Here is a 23,866-nt window from a genome sequence, read left to right as displayed (position 1 = left end):
AAAACATGCACTGATGTGGTTAAAGGATTCTCTTCCTTAAATGTTTTACTGGAATTCAGGTTGGGCCCATTACCCCCCCCCCATCTGCACATTCGACAAGCAAATATTCAGTTACCGTAAATGGACATACACTTTAGTGTTTCAATGCGATACCCTGTTAAGCCACCTATTAAATAGCTATTAACTAACTGTGGGCACTTAACATTAGCCATCTGTTCTGATCCAATTTATTAAATTATTCTATACAAGTTAAATATACAGCTGATGCGGCTTTAAAGTGCTGTTGATTGTCAGTTAAGAAAATTATTCATTACACTTGGGAGGAGCAGTTTTGGTTGAGATGAAAACCACACGGCGGTCCAGTTTGAACAGAGGACACAAACCATCTGCACACATCTCGCAGAAAGTGACTGCACAGATTCCCACAATCGCTACATGTGAAGACCAAACCAACAGCTCGCCCAAAACGCTGAACTGCACTGAGATCTGCATCCACTGTCAAACATCATAAGGAAAGGACAGGAAGCGGGGGAGCTGGAATTGACGTTTTATTGATTGACCCAGAAAAATATAAACATTTTACAGACGACGCCCACGACGACCGCCCTTTCTGCGGGTGCTGTCTGATGGGATCGGGGTGACGTCCTCTGCAAGACAAGAGCACACACATCTCCACATTATAACACTCCTGCGCTTTCCACACAGACACATCATGCATTAACACTTTCTGTAGGAGGTGCTGGGGTCACTGTGAGAGGCTGTGTACAAGCTCGGCGGGAATGCAATTTGCTCGTTATTCTCAGAATGCACATTCACAAGCCTCAGTGTATGAAGTGTAATGAATATGGCCACTACCCAAAGTGCTTCTCAAACCAATCTGTGCACATGTCTTATTTTGTTGTATAACTTTGCTCAGAGCTATTACAGTGTAACAATATTGTGCATGCATGCAGACTGATGGAAACCGTAATGGCCATGATGTACTAGTCTGCAGCCCTTATTATTATTATACCTTATTAGCAGCAGTGGTAGCACTATAATGCCAAAAGATGCAGCTCGTGCTTAACGGCATACAATTTACAAATCAAACCTACAGAGTTATTACAAAAGTTGATAACATAATTACAGGACATCTCCACTTTACACTTCACTTTCCAAATGTGAAAGGATTTCATTTAGATGTCTGGACCTAATCGGTTTGAGGAAAACCTGCACTGAACAATGATTACTGTTACGAAAAACAGAGAGAGCGATAGAAAGAGTTTGCGGATGTTTGAGCACACATCCCCCCAACTGATCATCCATTTATCTCACTTCCTTTATTTCCAACCAACCCCACAAAAGTAACAAATGCTGTTCTCAGCAGTCGCACCACCTTCACTTTCACTTGATTATAGTTATCTGCTTGGTAGGTGCCTTTACACACCACAGCTCAGTATTTACATGTCATCCATTAATACAGCAGGTGAAGTACTTTGTTTTAAGGTGCAGCAGCAGCACCCTGCTTGGGAACCGAACCAGTGACCCTCTGGTCACAAGCACAGTTCCTTAACCAGTTCACCTCTGTGTGTGGCTGAGTTCATTTCGACATTCAAATGCAAACCACTTGTCACACAAGAGTTGGGAGTGTGTTGATCACATAGTCACACTGCCACAGCTTGTGCCTCTAGCCCATTCATAAATGTCACATAAATCTGACAATGGACAATACAGCACCAGATCCTCACATCATATGGTAACCAATCTCCAAGCTAGACACAGCTGCAAATTATGCACTGCTGGTGTAATTATAATTAGCTGATTTTAAAAACAGGCAAACTTGTGACTCATTGTTAATTGAACATGTTATACACTGAAAATGCTAAGTTGTACCTGTTCAAAAATCCTCATTTCACAAATTTCATTTAAAATGCTGGATGTGGGTATCACAAATATTGATGCAATCACACGACAAACTACAAACCATTTATTTAGCTACAAGAATTACTAGACCATCTAAGTAAGTATGACCTGGACTCCCCGTCTTGTGCAGTTACAAAAAAAAGCCGACTGGACCAAAGTTCAGATTCTATGTGCAGACGGGGTGAGACCCCCCCCCCCCCCCCCCTCAATGCTCAAACGAAGCCCGGAGGGGGAGGGCCCAGCGGTTTTTGCGTGGTCTTACCGATACGGCCGATCTTCATCCCAGAGCGAGCCAGGGCTCGGAGGGCAGACTGGGCACCGGGTCCGGGAGTCTTAGTTCTGGAACGCAGTTAGCCACGCCTCGTTAGCATCCTTACACACAGGACTGTGACACAGCGGCGGTTTGCCAAATTACAGAGCAGAGTGCTGCGTTATCCTGTTTCACACATTGAATTCATAACTGCTTCAAAGTGGACAATAGGATAAACAAGCATGGTGAACAGAGTCAACAGCAATCACGGGCACCATGCCAACAGCCTTGGGTTGCCAACAGGACAGAAAATGGATTCTCACATCATTACATTATTATATTTAGCAGACATTCTTATCCAGACTGACTTTCATAAGTTACAATTTTTACATGTTACCCATTTATACAGCTTGATATTTACTGAGGTAATTCTGGATCAAGTACCTTGTCCAAGGGTACAACAGCAGTGCCTGAGCAGGGAAGCAAAACGGCAACCTTTTTGATACGAGTCCTGCTCCTTCCCACTATGCCACACTGCGGCCCCACATCAGCTGTCAGTTGAGTGCCGGTACGATGAAAACAGACCCACCCTGGCAACCCCCCCTTCTTAAATCCCAAGATGCATCTCACCTGTTGCCCCCCGTGGCTCTCAGCTTGATGTGCAGGGCGGTGATGCCCAGCTCCTTGCACCTCTGCGCCACGTCTTGGGCGGCCAACATGGCGGCGTAGGGGGAGGACTCGTCTCTGTCAGCCTTCACCTTCATACCGCCAGTCACACGGCAGATCGTCTCCCTGGGGGGAGGTTTAAAAGGGGAGGCGGAACGTTCTGTTATCTCTTCCCATGTTCTGTGAGATGAGCTCTGCTGTGAAATGGTGTTCTAACTAGTGATACCATTGCGGGGGTTCACTGACAGACCAATCGCATGTCACCAGCAATTCAGTTTTGACACAATGCAGCCTTCAATGCAATAGAGGAGAAAACTTCTGACTGGTTCAAGCAAGTTAGTAACTGACAGCACAGGGTGAACCCCATAAAAATGGGATACATGAAGTCTCACTTGCCCATCAATAATTCTGTTCACTGTCCCCAGCCATGTTCAGCTGTGAAAAACACTAGGTAGAAATATAGCAGCTAACTGGTGTCTTCTTTCATCGTCTGCACAATTATTGATGCAAACATTACATTATACACTACATGAACGAGGAGTTCTAAGAAAAATTAGAAAACAAAGTGACCCACACCCTAGATGGCATACTTGAAGACATGCACACTAACACAACCCCTGAATCTTTGATTGCACAGATGCTCTGTGGCCAGTACTTACACAGCTGGATCATGCTACCAAACGTGCATCAAAAGCATGCTTTCTGAAGATCCCACTTACTTGCCAGAGAGGTCAGTGACGTGGACGAAGGTGTCGTTAAAGGAGGCGAAGATGTGGCAGACACCGAAGACGTTCTCGCCCTCGGCGACCTGGGGGCCCAGGCTGATCACCTGCTCTTCCTTCTTCTCCTTGCCCTTGCGAGGTGCCATTGCTGCAAGAACACACACAGTTTCCACATCAAGAAAATCACGGTGCTGGTCAGACCGTCGCAATGGCATTATCTAATGCACTCCTGTGTGCTGCATGCCACAATGCAACTTGTAGCTGAAACCACGTCGCTACGTTGCCATCAGCAAGTTACCACTTACCAATTAAGACACAGTAACTAAAATATGTAGCCACCTAAAAGCCATTTGAGATCAAGTAAACGGCTGACTAGCATCTCAAAAACCGAATTATAAAATTGCTGCTTCTTACAGGTTAACACGCTAACTCGACCACATTTTGATCTCGGTTAATCTACCTCAAACCGAGAACAGATGCAAAATTAAAAGCTAGCTAACCAGAATTATCACTGTTGTTTTACACTGTTGATCCCTTATACGTTAACATAAACGCTTATGCCACGCTAGCTATCCACAGTGGAGACACATGGACACTATCTTTAATTGATGGCACGCTAGCTAGCTATTCATGTGCTCAATCTAATAGCCAGCTAGCTAGCTAGAAAAATGCAGGGTTCAGTGAAACATTGTCGTTAATATGCTAGCCAATCTGAGTAACAGCTTACTCTAGCTAGTAAGGAGAATACGGACTACGCCGATCACACAATGGAAAATTAAACTAGGTAGTTAGCCAAGTCGTACTTCAAAGTGGCAAATGTTACAGTCTTCGAAAATACTTAGCTAGCGACTGCAACGGAGGGCGGCCTAGCATTGAAATACCCCTACCGCACTAACATTACCAACGTGTAGTAACGTTTTTAAAAGACAAAACAACACGATATAGTGATAATATAAAATACTCATAATTAAACAACAATACGATGCACACTATTAACATACTTGATTATCTATATAGTAGGATTTCGTTGGATAAAAATTCAGAAACCCACATACCTATGTGTGTCTCTGTGCAGAGCCGAAACAGGAAAGGAAGGACCAATTACAACCGAGTTGAGAGGTCAATGCAGGCACCCGGAAGTAAAAGTAACGGTGTCACTTTTCTTTTTATTTCGTTAGACATAACTTATAACTGATATGCTTCCAGGCAAAAAAAAAAGTGCTATTTCACTGCTGGTGACACAATTACAGCGTTGTTTAGTTTGTAATGTTCTCACATTCACTCGAAGTTATTCTTAATTGGAAACAACGTATAACAAGGTGAATGAAACCAAAAATAGTCATCATCATCAATTCATTAATGTATTCAGCCATAATTACCCTTACATAATACTGTCAGAAAGGCATGTTGGAGTTGTTTCCATGCAGTCTGAAACAATATCGGAATAGTATTTTACTGATTTAATCTGCTTTCCATTTTTGATGCATTCACCTGTTTAGCAATGCCCACTATTGCAATTTGCTGTCTTGCTCGATTTGGTCTGGATCCTACTGTTAATATTTGCTTTTAGCAACATATGCCGTAATGCTGTTGGATCACAGTATGACAAACATGCTTGAGTAAAATTTCTTCAAAAGCGTCTTAATTGTACGTATAACAAATTCCATACAAATCAGTACCCCGGATACTTTAATGACTTTGCATCTATAAGTTTGGTTTACATTGGCTCAGGCTACATCAGTTACTTGGTAAAGCCATGAGCGGCTTAATCTGTTAAATTAAATTAATCAATTACGTTTAACTATGTTACTTAAGTTATATACAAATGAAACAACTGAAGTCTGAATGTTTGTGAATTGTTCCACAGCCACACATATTTTGTACACCCCTTTCTCTTTGCATTTAAAGGCATGATATCAAAGAGATGATGAAAGATATTTTTTAATCATTTCCTCCAATAAGAACACATTTCTAAAATGGTAGTCCCAGGACACATACATGAGTTGAAAAGTGAGAGAAGGTATATTGTGAATACTGAACACGCACACTTGCATCGGTAATACAGCTTGACATGCACACTTCGTTTTTAAATGGCAGAGCAGGTTAAGGAAGCTGCGTATTTCTACATGTCAGAACTTTGCTATGTAAATTTTAGAATCCTCAAAGGGAGCAGGAGCTGGTCTTCCCGTTCAGTGCTGGCTGATGTAACTAAGTATAATTCAGACACAGGATGCGGTGTCTTCAAAGGCAAGGGAGTTAAATACCATACTTTGTAAGCAAAGAAACTTCATTATGGGCTTTTTTTTTTAAATAATGAGATAGAGAAACTAATATTTTGTGCATCCTGCAGGCCCATTTCAAAAAATCTTGATGCTGATTGTATTATTGCTAAGTACACTCGTGTGGTGGACAGGAAGTCAGTTGTATGCTTTGTAAATATGAGCTGCATAATGTTTAAGATCCTCTCATGTTGTCTTTTGTTTGATATGAGGAAATCCACTTATCAGAGGCAGGGTGCCATTGAATTTACATGGTTTCCTTGCACAATACTAGTTCTATGGTAATTGAAAAGAACAATCTATTGTTGAAGTGAAATCCAAACAAAAAAAAAAAAGACTAGGGATGGGAGTATGATGTCTTGCAAAACTCTGTGTGGAGCTACATGTGTTTTCAATCACTGACTTCCAGTCCAATCAAAATATTTTGCTCTCTCAACTCCTTCAAATCAGACTCACTTTTAACATGATGGCTTCACCCATTTTGGGGTTTGAGGAGGTTCATTCTCCCAATTAGTTACGTAAAATTAAGGTCAAACCTCAGTGCAGTGAAATGGAATTACAGCCTTATCAGACACACTGAACAGCTGAGTATCCTACAATTCTTTCAGACTGGCCTCTTTGAGTCCACAGTCCTTCTGAGTTCTCAATAACTTGAATCATGCCGGGACTGTGTCATAATTCAAAGAGCATTAACTTCTGTCATCAGATGCACTCATTTTGAATTATTCAGTTGCACATCAGTACACTCAGATATTGAGTCTCTGCTACAACGACTTTCTTGATCTTGTTGTGATCAACTGTGTTTGTCTGGGGAGAGAAGAACATTAGATTCCTACCCGAAGGTAAGAAGCTAATACACAATTTGTGTGCCACACATATGCACAGGAATAAACCCCTCAAATTCTACCAGAAAGAACTTGGAACTTTGCATCTCAGCAACAGGATTTGTCAGAAGTAGGAGAACAGCTTGGGGAAAATAAGCACCAATGGGTAACTACAGCTAGTTCCTTGAGTGGTGAGGCATGTTGTTAGCTTTATGAGCTGGCATTAGCGTCTTCATCCATGCAAACAAGTCATCACTTCACTAAGCCATGAAAGTGGCCTCTCACATGCATTAATCTGAAGCAACGGTGCATTATTAGTTCCAAATAAATAAACATTTGCATAGGCAATCAGGAGATGACTCACTCAGTATTACTGTCCCATGCAGAGACATCTGTCAGGAAGCTGGCCTGGGATTTGGATTTTAAATTACGTGTGAAACATGTGGCGTCTATACTAATAACCATAACTACTGCATATTTCTTTGTAAGGGTGTAGATAATTCCCTCAATGACAGACATATGCATCTTTTTTTCTTAATGCCCCTCAGTTATTACCGAAAGTGAAAAATAAATGCCACTACTTCAAGATGGTGTGCATTCCCCATTTTCTATGCAAAGCAGATTAAACACGTAGCTGTGTTCTGTATGCATTTATGTATATGAAAGCATTTGTATTGCACTATTCATACAAAACACGCAAACACAATTGGACTAAATTCTATAGCTTCATCATAGTTTTAATAATATGTTTCAAATAGGAAGACTAGAATAATTTCTATTATGTCATCCTTCATTTATATTTGTATCCTGAGTATGTATTATAGATGTACTGGATAACCTCGCACAGGCTGACTGAAAGGAATTACTGCTACGGAAACAGATGTCTAAATACTGTCTGCTTTGTTAGAGCTATAGAGGCCGATATTTGACTGTATATGGTTAAAATGTTCGTGTCAAAATGGTTCACGGTGCATCTGTGTGCCACACATGCCACAAGTTAATGCCAGAGTTAATCATTTAGATGATGTTGGGATTGTTCTGTGTCTGTCAATGAGTGCAAATTATAGAGAGAGGACGAAGGAGAACAGGAGAAAACTAGACGGCTGTTCATTTGAATGCGGCTGTCACCCGAAGCACACACATGCAGCAAAAAGAAAGGGGGGGGGCGGGGGGTATTTATGTGTGGTTCTGGCTAAGAAAAACGAAGACATGACTGAATGGATTGGACTGGGGCCGTTTTTTACCAGGATGCTGCTTTGATCACTCATCCAGAGGCAGTCCAGCAAACCTGTGAAAGGCCAGACATCTCAGACCTCATCTTTCAATCAGCTGATGACAAAGCTTACTGTCTCACTGTTGCATCACCTCCTGTACATTCACTACCACATGTACTGATACCAGCAAAATCACTAGAAACTAAACACCTCTGACCACACATCATCCTGTTCCATTGTAGTGACTGATACGGAAAAAAATAGTAAGTGATGGCAAAGAAAGCAATTCTCAAATCATTGTATAAAAAGGAAAAAAATGCATTACTGAAATAAGATTAAAATGGACAAATATAGGTGTCACACAAGCTGTTCAAAACCTCTTTAGAAGCTAAAGTTGTCTGACAAGGCATGATTGCAGAATTTTGGTCAGTGCTCCATTCCTCACACATACTGTGATCCTGTCCAGGATCCACTTATTTGGCCTTCCACTGGATGGTCATGGCTATGAAAGATATACTGTACTCTGGTATACCTGAATTTACCTGTGTAGTATCTGGCCAATATACCTGATAAACTCAGGAGAGACACTTGGTGAAGAGATTCATAGCTGGTAGGAAAAAATGCAACTATGACTAAGTGTTGCAGAAGGAGTTGCCAGTATTTTACCAGTGGATGTGAACTGAAACAGGTTCCACAGAGAAGCTAGCATTACATTGAAGGCTTTAAGGATAGAAATTTGTGAAGAAAAGTAAAATCTGAAATTTATTTGTAGCCTAGCAAAGAGGTACCTTTTTTCCGGAGGATGGTAATTTCAACAATCTGCATCACCCTCAAAGGCAACCCTGTTCACAATAATGAATACAAAGGAGTGACTGAAAAATTGATTAAAAATAAAACAAATAATTAATCACAACGGCCAGTTTTTCTTCATTGTGTGTTTTTTCAATTTCTCTCACCATCCTGAGTGGAAGAAATTAGAAAAGAAAAAATAAAAAGACAGTGGTATCTTTATTTGTAAATTAAAATCACAAAAATATTAGTTACACAATAAAAATTATGAACAACAATTACAGTCTTTGATTGTACAGTCCAGGTGATTACTACCATCATTACGGTTATTATTTATCATTCTTTATTAATAATACTCAACATGAAAATACAGGACCTCTGCAAAACAGAAAAGTTGGCAGTGTGAACGTCACTGAGACTCTGAGTCTTGGTGAGGGTGGGGGGGGGGGGGGGGGGGGGGGGGGGAACCCCAGAAACAGGAAGAGTGACAGGGAATCCAACTCGAGCAGAAGACTGCTCCCTCTACTGGACCCTCCACGTATCGCGCCTCAGTTAAAATAGGCTTAAATTTCGCAATTATGCACACCCTTAACATTTTCGCCTCTTAGTTGCAGCATTTCATATCCCAGCACCCCCACCACCTCACCCCCAAAACCAAGCTGCAAGATGAAAGCACTCTACAGCGAGTTTAGAATAAGAAGTTTTTTCCTTTTCTTATTTAAAAAAAAAAAAAAACTTGATCTTGACTGGCTTAAAGCAGTCCCATGTGCCTCGAACTAAGAGAAGAAAGAATTCAAAAGAGCATTAACTGAAGAAGCGGCTTTCAAAAACCTGCAAAGGCAAAAAAAAGGAAAAAAAAAGAAAAGAAAAGAAATTCCAGCTCCCTCTATATGCCAAATTTCTCAGTAATCCTGGGATTGCTGTATGCACCCTTTTTGTACTTCACTGTTGCGTGTCTGGGCAGTCAGTGGCATTCCACAGATGAAGCCGCATATTACTCTCTCTCCCCAACTACACAGACCCCAAAAAGAAAACGCAACTTTTTTTGATTCAAGCACTTTACAAAAGAGAGTTAAAACATGTTTAATCATGATCATAAAATACAATGCTGTTCTTCTCCTACTCATTGAGCGGAGGTCAGAGCATCACAGATAGCTTATATCAGTCCTTAAGAAAACCATGGTGCCAGCCCCCCCCCCCTCCCCCCGAGAGCCGATCCTCAATATTGCATTGTGGAAAGGGCAGAGGCGATGCCATTGATACTGTATATACATTCTGTATGTATATCTATGAATGGTACCCTCTAAGGTGGTAATAACTTAGAAACTGACATAAAAGAGACAGGAAAGAAAAAAAATGAAATGTGGATTATTACATCTTCAAATCTCCGACCGAAATGAGCAGCAGTTTTGTTTTTTACCTTTAAGCACATAATTAAAACTGCAGTTGTAATAGCTTGATTTACAGGTCACAGTACATTGTGTCACAGTTTAAAATTCGTACCTTTCATACAGAGTGGATCCCTGTACCCTGTTTATACAAATGTTCCAGGGTGGGCTCAAGAAACTGTCCACCTTCTTAACACCCCCCACACCCCACCCAAATGAGGACTGCAATACCCACAATACTTTTCCTTCTCCAGCGTCACACAGCCAACGGGCCTGTAGCCAGCAATGCAAGGAAGTTTATCCCCCAAAATTTCTTAGATTTCTTTTATTTTTGTGTCAAGTAACTAATGTGTGCTTTTCAACCTGATATGAGAGCTACTTAATGAGAAGAACAATGGGCTGTAGATTTCAGACAGTGCAAGAACAGATTTGTTAAGTAATACAGCAAAGAGAAATTTAATTTATGGGCATCTCGGAATATCTAGTATTGTACTGTGTTAATTCGGAAAACATAACAGGCTTGCTTACATCCCCTCAACCAAACATGGAGAAAAAAAAAGCAGAATGCCTCATTTCCAGAACTAGGCACTCCAAACATATTACTTTGAGTTCTTTGTGGAAAGATTAACTTTCTTGAACTTCTTACAGTTATAAATCCAATTAAAACCCACTTTCCATTTTCCAGCATCTTTGTAGAACAAGTGGAGCTTTTTATAATTGAACTCTTTGAACGAGGTTGAACCGCAAGGAGCGATGGTGAATAATTCATGGGGACATAGAAGGACAGAACGGAGAGTTAAGCCACTTTCTGGGCTCCTGATAAGAGGAGCTTTTTCTGCCCAAAGAGCCTTTGAAACACAGAGAGATCCAGTGGGTCTCTCTTTCAAAGGACTTCGTAAGTCAATTTTACAGTCCTCTTTTCTCGGGGACGGAGACGACAGCATGTGCCACTGTGCGACAGAGCAGAAGGGGGGGGGGGAAGCAGTTGCAGTGGCGGGTGCCTTTTCCGAATGCTGCAACAGGCCCAAAGCAGCTCGGTTAGCATGCATGCTAACATCTGCCTCTTGCTAAATGCTTCCTATGCAGCAGCAACAGGCAGATGCACCCCTTCACTGTCTGAGTCATGGACTGAACCTTCTGTGAAAGCGCACAGGGTGTCTTGTTACCGTTAAACCCTCACCAAACGGTCCACGTGGCCGAGCGTGATTCAGTGCTAACCGCTCTTCTGTCTTTCCTCTGTAGTGTCTTTGCGGATGACTTCTGCTGAACATTGTAGAGCAAACATTTCATCATACATTCTCAAATTACACAGATCCTGAGCCTGTCAAGGCACTGTAGTGTCCATTACATTCTTAGTTATTTGTTATAATTCCATGTTTGAGATGGAGGAGGAAAAACCCCTGACATAATTCTAGGGAGCAGGAAAGATTTTGTATTCTTGAGCTCGGAAACTACTGTTAAAAAACACAAAAGGAAAAAAAAAAAAAGATTTTTCAGGGAAGATCTGAGAAGCGACAGCCTGTGACATCACACTGCGCACCCGCAGCAAAGCAGCCTGGGGGCTGACTGGCATAACAGCTGATCAACTCATTTACATCCAGCAGCGGGAGGCCAATCACCTGCATTAGCAGCGACAGTGGGGGAGCCCCGGGGGGCGTGAGCGAGAGACTGCTTGAGTGAGTGTCAGACAGAGAGCATGCTGGGAAACATCTGTACTCAGTCTACTGTAACCCTGCCACTTTGGACTCTCTCAGCATGCTTTAAATCTACTCATGCGCTGTACTGACGGAGGCCAATTCTAGGAAAAAGAATCAGACAACAATTTGGTCCTTTACCCAAATCTCAAGGCTGGTTTTAAAATGGTTCCAACTTCAGCTAAAATCTTTGAAGACATAGTGCCTTTGTCCTGGTCCCTTACGTTATTTTTGGTATTGCATCTTCTATAAACACCTCTGAGTATTAGAAAATGAATTAAACAATACCCAATACTTTGTATTAATAACATAAAACAATAGTACAACTGCTGCCATTTTGTACAAATATCATGTGAAAGTATAATCCAATTATGACCAAAAATCCTAACCTCAAATCAAAGCAGTGATTGTGAAGCTGGTGTTTCTAAATTTAATTTAATTCTCAACAGGTCTGCCTTTCAATGCAGCCACATAATTGAGCAGCATTCCTTTCAGATGCTGTGCCGGGGAGTGCCTGACTGCAGGGAACTTTTAAGGTAACATCGCCTGAAATGATTACAGTAGCCCTTAAAATCTGATTGCAAAGCCTCCTGGGGGGGGGGGGGGGGGGGAGAGACAAAGCTTAATATGTGCATGTAGGTGGCGTTTCATTTTTAAGAGACATTTAAAGAACAACACTCCTACTCTGGCCTCCTCCAGTGTATCACTATGGTGAAAGGCTCTGAATTATGGTGCCCCTTTGAGAGCCAGAGAACACTGCAGGCAGCAGTTATACGAGGCCACTCTGAAACCACTGCGAGGAGCGTGTCATAAAGTTACGCCTTTGGGGCCTGGCTGATAGCCGCTGAACGACCCCCCCCCCCCCCCCCCCCCCGTTTCATTTTCAGACGAGACGCTCCCCTCACACCTCCGTCTATGATAGCGAGTGTCCTCAGAGCCGCTGGCATCGCGCGCTGAAATGGCGCTTCTGAAGCGTGCCTGGGAGAGCCTCGGGGCCGGCGCATTGATGTGTCATTATATAGAATTCCTAGCATGCCTTCCACTGGCGTTTTATATCTAAGTGCGTGTGTGTGTGTAAAATGAATGAATAAAAGAGCTCGGAGATCTGGCGCTCCCTCAAGGCTGAGGAGGCTTTGTGAATCATTGCGGAATCCGGGCACGTCTTTGCGGCTCTTTTTCAGAGGGAGAAGGATTGCATTAAAGATTTAAGTGTTTTTCAAGCATTCTCAGGCCCTTTTTGGCCACTGAGAGAAGAGAGGAGAGGACAGGAGGCCCCCCACCCCCCCCTCTCTGGCACAACACTATCGCTTACACTCCTGACCAATCGGCACGCAGCCACACCCCTTGTGGTCCCTCTACTGGGAACACGGGCACGGCGCTGGTTTACAAGTCTAGCAAGAGCAGTTTGGATATAACAGAACCGGTGGCCTGAAAAACTGCTTCATCTTGTGAATAAAAAGAGCAGATGGCCAGAGAGCGGGGGCCGGCGCAAAGCTGAGATACATGCAGCACACACCCACACCCACGGCCCATGTGTTTGTGTGTCACGGATCAATTAGCCCTGCGGATGGTGTTACATTACTATCAAAAAGTGACCGAACTGCTGCGCCTCCATCTCTGCTTCTTTGGCAGGGGGAAATCTGTTTAAATGTGCGCTTTGCACGGCCGATACACCCTGGGTTCACCTACCATCTGCAGAATTTCACTTCAGCTGTTTGCTGGACACGAGTGGGTTCAACTTTAGAGCTGCATTCCAAAAATTACATTGTCATATTGCATTCTTGTATTATAGATATGGCGCAACTGCAACTGTTCCGAGGGAAAAATGCACCTAAAAATTCTGTCCTACTTTCCTTCTGCTTCCAAACTATGACAGCACCAGCATGCCGTGAGAAAACCTCCTGCGGGCTGCCAGTAGCACACCAAGTCTGTTCTGTGTTAGGAGGACGTAGCTGGTCTCTCTTTGCTGTATTACTTTAAACGTGTCTTCTGTCTCTATTCTTTTTCGTTTAATAGTCAGCCACAAAAAAATTCATTTTTTCCCCTAATACCCACTTCTGCACATCACCCTCTCACATTGTGCAGACATTGCTACGAACTTGTTTCTTTCTCCGATGTTTAAAAATTTTTAATCATTTAAAAATACATTAAAACAGTGCTGACCAACTGTTCTGCAGCTGGTGACAACACGATACTCTAAGATAATATACCTGCAGCTTTAACAGATCAAGACCATTAAAAAAAGCAAAAACAAACCACTTAAAAAAAAAGAAATGAGAAAATAAGAACTCAAAGAAGAACTTGTCCATGTCCATGTTAATTGGGAATGAGGATTCCACCCTGGCACTTACTTCCATTAATGGCTAGTGTACGTAATAACTGGCACTGAGCAGACAGCTCAAGTCTCCATCTCCCAAAAGCAAAGGTGTGTGTATTCGTGCGTAGGGAGGGGTGGGGTGTAAAAGGCGGCCTCACCCACTCCTGTGCTATGTGCCTGCGCCCCCCCAATATTAGCGCTGACAACGGCCTGGGGGTCCAGATAGGGGATCGGGCAGGGGTAGGGGTGGGGGGTGCAATAGTTTTTTAGTCTCCTGAAAAAAAATTTCGAACGGTGTCCCGTTTCCCAGGGTGTGCCGTCACCGAATGTCCTTTCCACCTGTCTCCCGTGTCCTCCTGCCAGAGGACGACCCCGGCCGGGGGTTCTCTGAGGTCCTCTGGCGGCGGCGGTGGCGGTCTCTCTCGGCTCCTGGCTGGGCGTGTCGGTCGGCGGCGGGCAGAGGGAAGAGCGGACGATAGGCGGCTGGTCCAGCGCCTGTCTCCGCTCCCCCCCGCGCCTCTCGCTACCTGGTGTTGAGCAGCTCCTCTCTGAGCCAGCTGGGCAGGGGCTGTCCCATCCTGTACAGCAGTTTGGAGAGCTCCACGTTGTGCTCCCGGTAGTGCTCTCTCAGGAAGGAGCGAGACTGCAGGGAGAGCGCACAGGCCCGCATTTCATTACATTCCCCTCCATTACATTACACTACATTCCATTCATTTAGCAGATGCTAAATCCAGTGCCACTTCCAGGACAATAGAATAAAATAGGACCTCGTTAATCGGCAAGGGAATGACAGAATAACTAAAATCATCAAAAAAAATATATAAAAAAAAAAAAAAAAAAAAAAGAGGACTAAAGGTCCGGAAGAACCTGACATCACTCGCTGGCTCAGCAGATTCCTTTGTGACTCACAGAAGGACACCAATTCTTTGGTTAGAATATATAGTGCCTTTCATTGTTAAAAGCGTTCTGTGATTCCATTCCAAATTCACAAATTGAGAGCAGAGGTTTATGGTTTTCTCACTGTTACTGTGGCACACAACTGTGGGACGAGGGGACAGGGAGACAGACGGACAGAGCGTTTCACCTTGAGGGGCCGAGTGTGAGAGACGGGGCCAACCTGTCAGAGTGTCAGTAGCCCTGCCTCTCTCCACTGCACCCAAGGAGGAGAAATGGCCCGTGACTTTTGCTGTCCATTAGCTCTCATATGCCCGTCAAGAGGCATCAAGGTAACTTCAAGGACTTGAAAGGGAACATCTGCGGCGTTTTCACAGCTTATTTACGGCTGGGCTGAGACGACACTGAGATGAGGCTGAGACAGAGCGAGGCCCGGCTCCGCCTCGCTGATCCTGACCATCCCCAGAAGCCACGAACAACGAGACTGGACTGGTAATCGCCCTTTCAGTTACCAGGCTCCGTTCATGTGGAACTCTTTTTTGCCAGTGACATTCTGAGACTCAGATTCTATGGATAAAATTATATCCTGTCTCAAACCCACCTTTTAAACTGCCTTGAGGTGTTTTAAGGGCTACAGGTACTACACGCATCTATTTAGTATTGTATTTTATCCAGGTGACTGACACACAGGAACCATCTAACTACCATGAATCACAGTGCAAAAAAGCGTACATAAAATCACTGTCTAGACACAAGGAAGAGATATGCAGGATGTCTGACAAGAATGTTTGTATCCCAGGTGGAGGACCGCAGTCGAACCCCTGAGCAAGTAACCTAAGTTACTTAACACTAAATGGTTTGACACAAATGGGTAACATTTGAGACGCAGCCTACTCGAGCTGCCCTAGATTCTAGCCTGTTAAGAAAAGCACATGTGTGTGCTGTGTGTGAGGGGTTCAAATAATGTAATCTCTGTATGCTGTGAGTGAAGGGTTCAAATAATGTAATCTCTGTGTGCCGTGTGTGAAGGGTTCATATAATGTAATCTCTGTGTGCTGTGTGTGAGGGGTTCAAATAATGTAATCTCTGTGTGCGGTGTGTGAAGGGTTCATATAATGTAATCTCTGTGTGCTGTGTGTGAGGGGTTCAAATAATGTAATCTCTGTGTGCTGTGTGAGGGGTTCAAATGTAACTTCTGTGTGTCCTGTGTGTAAGGGATTTAAACTCACATCCGAGTCCATCTCTGGGTACTTTCTGCCTTTGCTCTTCCCCAGACACTTGGTCTTGCCTCCTTCCAGTAGCTGACACCAGAATCCCTTCTTGGGATCAAACCTGGGATGGGGAATATTGGGAAAACATGACGAAATTAGAGACAGATGAAGCGGTAATATGGCCATCAGATGGTTCCCTTTCTTTCCGTTTAGAACATCGACATGAGAATAAACATTTCCAGAGCTCACCGGGGAAGTGACTAACAGATGTTACTGTTTACTTGTCTGGGGTAGTAATTATGTGGCCATGATGCACACAGACTGGAGAGGGGGGGTGGGGGGGGGGGGGGGGAGTGGGAGACAGAGCGATCAAGGGAGACAGAAAAAGAGAGAGAGAGAGAGAGAGAGAGAGAGATCCCCAGAGGTGAGCAAGGGGTATCTGCAGTGGGAGAGAGAAAGACAGGGTGCACTGAACGGGTGAAGAGAGGAAAAAAAAAAAGAAGAAATGGTAGAGGTACGAGGACAGGGCAATGGGAGAATAAAGATAACAAGAGGTGGAACGGGAGGATCGTGACATTGAAAGAGATGGGAAATGGAAGAATCGGAGACAAGAGAGTGATAGAAAGACAGCAAGGGAGAGGGAAAGAGCGTGAGAGTGATAGAGAAAAAAGAGAGAGGGAGAAAGAGAGAGTGTGTGAGAGAATGAGAGAGAAAGAGGGACAAAGATAGAGAGAAGGGGGGACAGACACCAAGAGATTGCTCCCTCAAACTCTGCGCTTTCATTCAAAAAAAGAATGAAGACAAACTCCGGCCAAAACAGCAAGGGGATCAACACTGAGCCCATGAGGCACCTCAGAAACCCCTCCAAAGGTCCAGGCACAGGAAACAAACGCTGCTACTGCTATTCCAGATGGAAAAGTGCATGAAGCCTGAAGCCTGTACCAAAATAACACACTGTGAGGGTGCTAACGTTCGCATTCCTTCTGGGAAGAACATGGACACTCACGCCAAGATTCTGTGGTAGTTGACGGTGTTTGCCAGTCCCAGAAACTTCTGGATCTTATCCATCACTGAGGCCGGCTCGGTTCTGAGCATCTGCCCGTCCAGAACCAGAAGCTACAAAGAAACATGGACACTGGCGATGACTGAAAGGGGCTGGCACAAGCAGTCCAAAAGCAATCTTACACGACCCACGCAATGTTACATGCCCTCTGTACAACATAACATCACATCCTTCATTCGCTTTGGAGATCATTCCAGCGGTGATGCTTACACGGATAAAAGCCCTTAGGCCGGCAGGTAGGACGCACGCAGACTCACCTGGCTGGGGTGATAATGATTAAGCCATCGATCCAGGTGAGTGGCGTACCAGCCCGGTACCAGGCAGCGGTTCTGGAGGACCCGCAGCTTGATGGGGGCGTCATGGGGGGCCGTGATGACGTCATGGAAGGTGTACTTGAGGGCGACGGGGTCGTCGTGGGCTCTCTGATGCTGGGGTTAGGAGCACGGAGAGAGGGAGAGAGCATCTGTTAGCGGAACGTGCTGTCACCAAAGAACAGCCTCTTCCTGTTCAAAAGTACACACAAACCTCTCAGAACAGAGTTACCAGGGCTACTGAAGCACACTGCACACTTCGTACCTTTCCTCGCTTCTGAAAAAAGCACCCATTTTAACATTAAACTGCGCTCTAAATTTATCTCAATCCATCCTGAATTTCATTTCTTCATTTTACTTTTATCATTATCATTTTAATAACCCACTATTTTATTCTCCTTGTAGACACTTTGCAATTTCAACTTTTCTGAATTCCTGGCATATTAGCTGTGACATATTAAATGTTCTCTGAATAAATAGTACAAAATAAATTGCTCCATGAAGTATTAAAAGTCACTGCAATAATAAGAGATGCCCTTATTGAGATTTAACAGAGCTGAGAGGGATTCTGGGACAGACCACCTGCAGGGTTCTGGGCTGGCAGGTGTGCAGCTCACCTGGTACCAGGAGTAGGCCCGGTCCGCGGGGTTGATGAGGATGGTGATGATCTTGGCTTTGGGCAGGAGCGCCGCTGCCCGCCGCGCCGCCACCTCTGAGTCGAAGTAGTTGGCGCTCTTCTCGAAGTAGAAGTCCGAGCTGGTGTTGGAGGGCAGGGGAAAGTACTCCATGTACCTGCGCGGTGGCGGACAGACGCAGAGCCAGAGAGAGAGACGTCACACGGACAGTAATGAGACACTCCGCCGAAACGCCCGCTCCTCCATTTCACGAAGATCAGCGCCATCATTACGCGAATCACCGCCTCGGCTTGCTCATCCTGCCGGGCTCCGTCATCCAGGAATCTCATCACAATGTAATTAAAAGTCCAATTAGAGCCGACGATCAGTCACACGTGCAAAAAAAAAAAAAAAGAAAAGAACAACAACAAGGAGCCGTGGTGTCGGCGCTCCTCGGAGAGCGAACGCTCGGTGAAGAGGAGGAGAGGGGGGAAGTGGGTACAGACAGAAAACAGGCCTCATAATCACCAGCTGCTCCACAGAAGCACAGGCACGTGCCCAAATCCAACCCATGTGAGGACGAGCAGCTCAGAACGCTGGCTAAATGACGCAGTCAAGACCTCAGACGAGAAACTACTCCAACTTTCCGGCCGCCGTTTGCAGGCGTTTGAAAACACACGGCACACACCGAGGGGGTTTTTCTAAAACTGCAGATATTACCAAACGCAAAAAGTCAGCAAGTTTATTTCAAAAGAGTTCATTACGCTGCAAACTGTGTGCCTTTCCCTGTAGTTAATTACAATCAAGGCACAGAGCGATCGTGACAGAAAAATGCCAGGAGCCCTCCCTTGCTAAAGCTCAGCAGTTATTAAGGTAAGCCTGACGATGATCACCATCTAAATACAAATCAGGAGATTTAATGTTCTCTGAATTATTAATTTTGAACAGTGGCAGTTTAAAAGCATGGGGCTTCACTGTGCTAGAAGACAGGCAATCTGCGAAGGCGGCAAATGATTTTTTTTTTTTCTCACGGAATACTAATTCGAGCATTTCACGCTTCGGAGACCTCCGCTTCGTCGAAAACCCTTCGCGCCCGTTCTGCCGGGACGGCCGGAGAATCTCAGAGCCGGCGAATTATCACGCCTTTGGATATTTGTGCACATGCAGCAAGCCGTTGTCAAAAAGATTCATTTCACCGCCGAGAGGGGAAAAAAAAAAAACAAAACAGTGAAAAATAAAAATCTAATTTAGCCATACTCCCCCCCCCCCACCCCCACTTCCCTCCTCGTCCCGCTGAAGGTATGTGGACACGGGATTGGAGACAGGCTGGGAAGGGGTCTCTGCTGCTTCAGCACGCTAGAACAACGTTTGCAGGACGCCCGGGCAGGCTAATGCACACTGACATGCATTAAGTCCAAGTCGGTGGCTCGGTGGCGCGGCCCTATTTGTTTTAATGGCTCCCCTTGCCACGTTTCGGATCTTGGGCCGGGAGAGCCGGGGCGGGCTGACAGCAGTTGGGGGGGGGGGGTAAATGTATGTGGGTGGAGCAGCAGGAGGAGGGAGCGCAGTGCTTTACGCACGCTACAGTTCACTACAAGAACCACAAGTCTACCGCAATGACGAGAGGCTTCCGCAGCAGGGCTTGCAAGCCTGATTTATATACACACATATGTCCACAGAACATTCCAAACACTAAAACTTGTTTTCTTTTTTTTGTGTGTTTGTACGCGTTCGTATATGTGTTCCTGGAGCGTTGCTCACAGGGCTGCGCAGAACTCTCCTTTACAGTGTGTGTGTTTGTACGCACGTGTGTGTTGTGTGCATGTGCATGTGAGTGGGTGTGTGTCTGGATGTGGAAGTGTTGTGTGCATGTGTGCGTGTCTGTGGATGTGCGTGTGCTGTGCGTGTGCGCCCAGAAGACCAATCATTACAGCCTTAACAGAATGCATGACTGTGTCATTCTCAGGTTTTCCTGGCACAGAATTCTAGCTGTGTGGTGGAATGCGTTGAGGTGGGGGCTGGTGGGGGCTCCCCGCTGCTCTCAGAGAGACAGGGTGCCGGGGGGTGGGGGGGTGGGGAGTATCACCAGGGGCTGCCTACCAGTCAATTCCCTTGTGGTAGTTGTGGCCGTTGAAGAACTGGATCTCCTCGAAGGTCTCCTTGCTGGGGTAGTTGCTGGTCAGATCGGGGTGCATGCCGAGGAAGAGGTAGAGCGCAGTGGTGCCTGGAGACAGACAGGGAGGCGAGAGAGAGAGATGTATGGTGTTGCCGTGGAGATCAGCAGCGCCCACACATGCTTCAGCAGATTGACAGGTGTGCAAAAGGAACACTCTTCCTCCTTCCCCTGCCCCCCCCCCCCCACCCATGGGGACCAACCGCGGCAAAGCAAAGCTATGCATTTTTAGAAATGTCCTGTCGACCATGCCAGATCACGGCCATCCTGTCCTGACAAATAGCAGCGGCAGACGACAGCGACTCTGACACGATAAATCAACATAAAGGGAGAATTTGCTGTTCAAACCCACGTACGTGAGGCTGAATACGCCAGCAGGCGAGACTCGACAGTCCAAGGTGACACTGAGACGCACTTCAGACTGCACACAATGGCCCAAGACAGCGAGAGGAGACTATTCCAGACACCAGGGGAGGGCTCTGGTATTCATGCCAGGGCAGGCCTGTATTCAGATCCACAGTCGTTACCGAGGCACTGAGCGAAAGCTGTTATGCATATGGTCCGGAGGGGTGGGGGGGGGGTGGGGGGGCACTGCATTGTAGTACCACACCGAAGGTAATTACAGCGTGAAATGAGGAAATTCACACACCACCCCACCCCCTAATCCAGTTTTTATTGAAAAGATTAACAGTGCCATTTACAACCCTCCAGGAAAGAGAAAATCACTCCCTTAAGACGACCTGTAAAAGTCTAATTAGCCCACGCAATAAACATGGAATTCCCATTTTCCTGTACAGCAGTCCCCGCTAAGCCAAGACATGCCCGCTGCCTGATACCAGCGCTGAAATGAATATGCATAAACCTGACACAATTATTGGGTAAAATAGCACTGGCTGCTATTCCCTGTGTGGTCTGCAGGGTGCGCACTGTCACCCACCTGTCTTCTGTGGTCCGATGATGAGGAGCTTGGGGAACCGGTCACACGTCTTCTCTTTTGACCAAATGTCTTTGTGCCTTTTGTCCTCACAGGGGTCCTGTAGGAGACAGGGGGCAGGTGGAGGTTAGTGACGGGAGCTGCTGAAGAGCAGCAAGTTCAGTACACTGCATGACCACGTTATTGAACCCGAACGGGAAGTCAGGTGTGCACAGAACACGAAATAGTGATTGCTTGGCTGATGTCATCAGCAGGCAGGCTCCAACTGGTTAAGTCACGAGAAAAACTCTACTATGTTTTGAATCCTGGTGTTAAGACATGGAAGCGTCAATGCTGAGTTTCTACCCTCAGGATAACAAGATGATCTGTGCTGAGCTCACTTCTACATTAACAGCTGATAAAAGCATTGTTTATAATCAGCATGCAGAAATAAAGTGCCCTACAAATCTTAAACGCACAGCCTAGAATACTGGGCCAGAAGCCCAGGGCATAAAATGTGGGGCCTTAAATACAGGTCCTCCAGTGTAAGCTGGAGGGTTTTAAACACAGAACCTAGAGCACAAAGCATTAAACAGGACCTCAAACAAGACCTTAAACACAGGGTCCTAAAACCCAGCAGCCAAAGAGCCGGTCCTTAAACACAGGGCTGGGGCGCTGGACACACTGGTGGTTTTCTCTGAATGTCTGTTGCAACCATGGGTCAGCCCTAGTCAGAAGCAAATCTGTTAAATCTGTTAAAACCACGAACAATGGGTGTAAGGCAGTGGAATTAGATTCTCAGGAAGGCTGTGGTAAGACCCAGCCAGGGCAAAAGGAAGAGGGTATATGGGCTGAGTGTGTGGAACAGAACAGACCAGAGCCATTAAAGCCCTCGGGTTGACCTACTTGAAAAAAAATGGAGTAATCTGAACTAACAGGCAGGCCCATGAAGGGGTGCATCCCATGAGCTGGTTGCCTGAGCGAGGCCTATCTATCAGCCATACACAGGAAACACTGCTCGGATAATCCCAACACCCACTGAACTCCTGACTCGAACCCCAGGCCAGAACAGAGCGGTCAGTCCCATGTCTGTGTGGAGCTGAGCTCAGCCTGTGCCGGCTGTGCGCTGTGTGCTGTCCGGGTCTGCCTGTGCTGTCGGGCTCCGCATTGTCAGGGTCAATCCTCAGCATGTCAAGCAGCCTGCTGTCTCCAAACTCCCCCCTCTCTCAAACTGACCATCTGCTTCTCGTTTCAAGGTATGGAGGGGGTCAGATGGAGATGGAATGATTATGAAACCCAATTAATCATGCCATAATTATCCCTTCTCCCACAATGCAACACTCCTGGTACAGGCTGAAACTCGGCTAGCGCAATGTGGTTGATAATCATCATGACTGGAGAAAAAAAAACACAAAAATATGTTTGATTTGTTTTACTCCAATCTCTGAAAGATGTTTTAAAACACACTGATTTCAGTAAACATCCGTCAAATTCCATCTCAGAACAAAGCCACATAACCAGTGGCATGATGTTTCCTAATGTAAGATAGGCAAGGAATTTATAGCTTTTAAAAAAGGCAGCAGGGACAGCTTGTTCTCCCTGAGAAAGACAATGGTCACCCTTGTCAGGTAGTGATTCCAACAGCGCAGTGGACAGAGACCAGTACAGAATGTCGGGGAAGGTCACACACACAAAGGACTGCCTGTGACAGAGCCGAGAGGAGGAAGGGAAGACCAACTGTACACTGCCAGGACACTCACAAAAAGACCGTACACTGCCAGGACACTCACAAACAGACTGTACACACTTACAGAGAGCAAACACACACAGACACACGCGCATGCGCACACAGTGAGAGAGAGAGAGACACACACACACACACACACAAACACAAACTCACGCGCGGGCGGGCACACGCACACACACACGCACACACAGACACACACAAACGCGCGCGCGCGCACGTGCATACACACACACACACACACACACACACACACACACACACACACACACACATACACACATACACACATACATACACATACACATACACATACACACACACATACACACACACATACACACACACACACACACACACACACACACACACACACACACACACAGCTGAGAGCAGTCACCGAGGCACTGCTGGCAGAGACAAGGGGGAATCTCTGTGTTCCGGGGAATGTGCTTGCATGTGGTACACTAATTATATCTGAGCATCATTTTTTCCCCTTAATCAAAAGATGTTGAAGGGAAAAAACAGCTACGCATTTATTTTTGGCAAACTACACGGAAAGCATTTCTTCACTGTGATGCCTATTCCACTCTGCGTGTCAGCGACTCAGAGCGTAACTGAACGAGCATGACCCCAAAGAGATCATTCGCCCCCCTTCCCTTTCACCATCCTTCAGGACCGCGTCCACTAACTGAGGAAGAAAAAAAAAAAGCTAAAGCCAATGACTTTAAATGAGGATGTGAAACCCTGAAGGAGCCGACTGAGGAGAATGGCCCCACGTCAGTTCTGCATTTCAGACGTGTTCATTTGCTTTTCATCTCGTTCGACAGCCTGGCTGTCGCAAAGCTACCCGCTGTCCTTTTCTCAGCACTCCTAGTGGAGTCCTGCAGGTGTAGGA

The 23,866-nt window shown here is 45.4% G+C and overlaps 2 protein-coding genes across 2 annotated transcripts in view; both read right to left on the bottom strand.

The window, feature by feature from the left end:
* Positions 1-531: 531 nt before the first annotated feature.
* On the bottom strand, positions 532-4,648 carry LOC118791289 (40S ribosomal protein S14). The gene is made up of 5 exons (XM_036548596.1): positions 4,596-4,648; positions 3,538-3,688; positions 2,783-2,944; positions 2,165-2,241; positions 532-647 (listed from the first exon to the last, which is right to left on the bottom strand). The coding sequence occupies exons 2-5, from the start codon at positions 3,684-3,686 to the stop codon at positions 580-582; spliced, it is 456 nt and encodes a 151-aa protein (XP_036404489.1). The 5' UTR covers positions 3,687-3,688; positions 4,596-4,648; the 3' UTR covers positions 532-579.
* Positions 4,649-13,454: 8,806 nt separating this feature from the next.
* Positions 13,455-23,866, bottom strand: part of ndst1a (N-deacetylase/N-sulfotransferase (heparan glucosaminyl) 1a) — a 22,369-nt gene continuing 11,957 nt past the window's right edge. The window contains exons 8-14 of the mRNA XM_036548541.1: positions 21,249-21,345; positions 20,239-20,362; positions 18,142-18,316; positions 17,471-17,641; positions 17,157-17,266; positions 16,169-16,271; positions 13,455-14,688 (exon numbers count right to left, since the gene is read on the bottom strand). Of these exons, the coding sequence (XP_036404434.1) occupies positions 14,569-14,688; positions 16,169-16,271; positions 17,157-17,266; positions 17,471-17,641; positions 18,142-18,316; positions 20,239-20,362; positions 21,249-21,345 (900 nt within the window). The 3' untranslated portion in view covers positions 13,455-14,568. The remainder of the gene's footprint in view (positions 14,689-16,168; positions 16,272-17,156; positions 17,267-17,470; positions 17,642-18,141; positions 18,317-20,238; positions 20,363-21,248; positions 21,346-23,866) is intronic.

This window comes from Megalops cyprinoides, chromosome 16, assembly GCF_013368585.1.
Source record: "Megalops cyprinoides isolate fMegCyp1 chromosome 16, fMegCyp1.pri, whole genome shotgun sequence".
NCBI classification, from domain to species: Eukaryota; Metazoa; Chordata; class Actinopteri; order Elopiformes; family Megalopidae; genus Megalops; species Megalops cyprinoides.
This window is presented reverse-complemented; position numbering and strand designations above follow the sequence as displayed.

Excerpts from the sequence above, each read along its gene's own strand:
- LOC118791289 (XM_036548596.1), bottom strand. The coding sequence starts at position 3,686 with ATGGCACCTCGCAAGGGCAAGGAGAAGAAGGAAGAGCAGGTGATCAGC. Across the intron at positions 2,945-3,537 it reads GTCACTGACCTCTCTGGCAA|GGAGACGATCTGCCGTGTGA; the intron begins GTAAGTGGGATC and ends ACCTCCCCCCAG. Across the intron at positions 2,242-2,782 it reads AGAGCCACGGGGGGCAACAG|AACTAAGACTCCCGGACCCG; the intron begins GTGAGATGCATC and ends ACTGCGTTCCAG.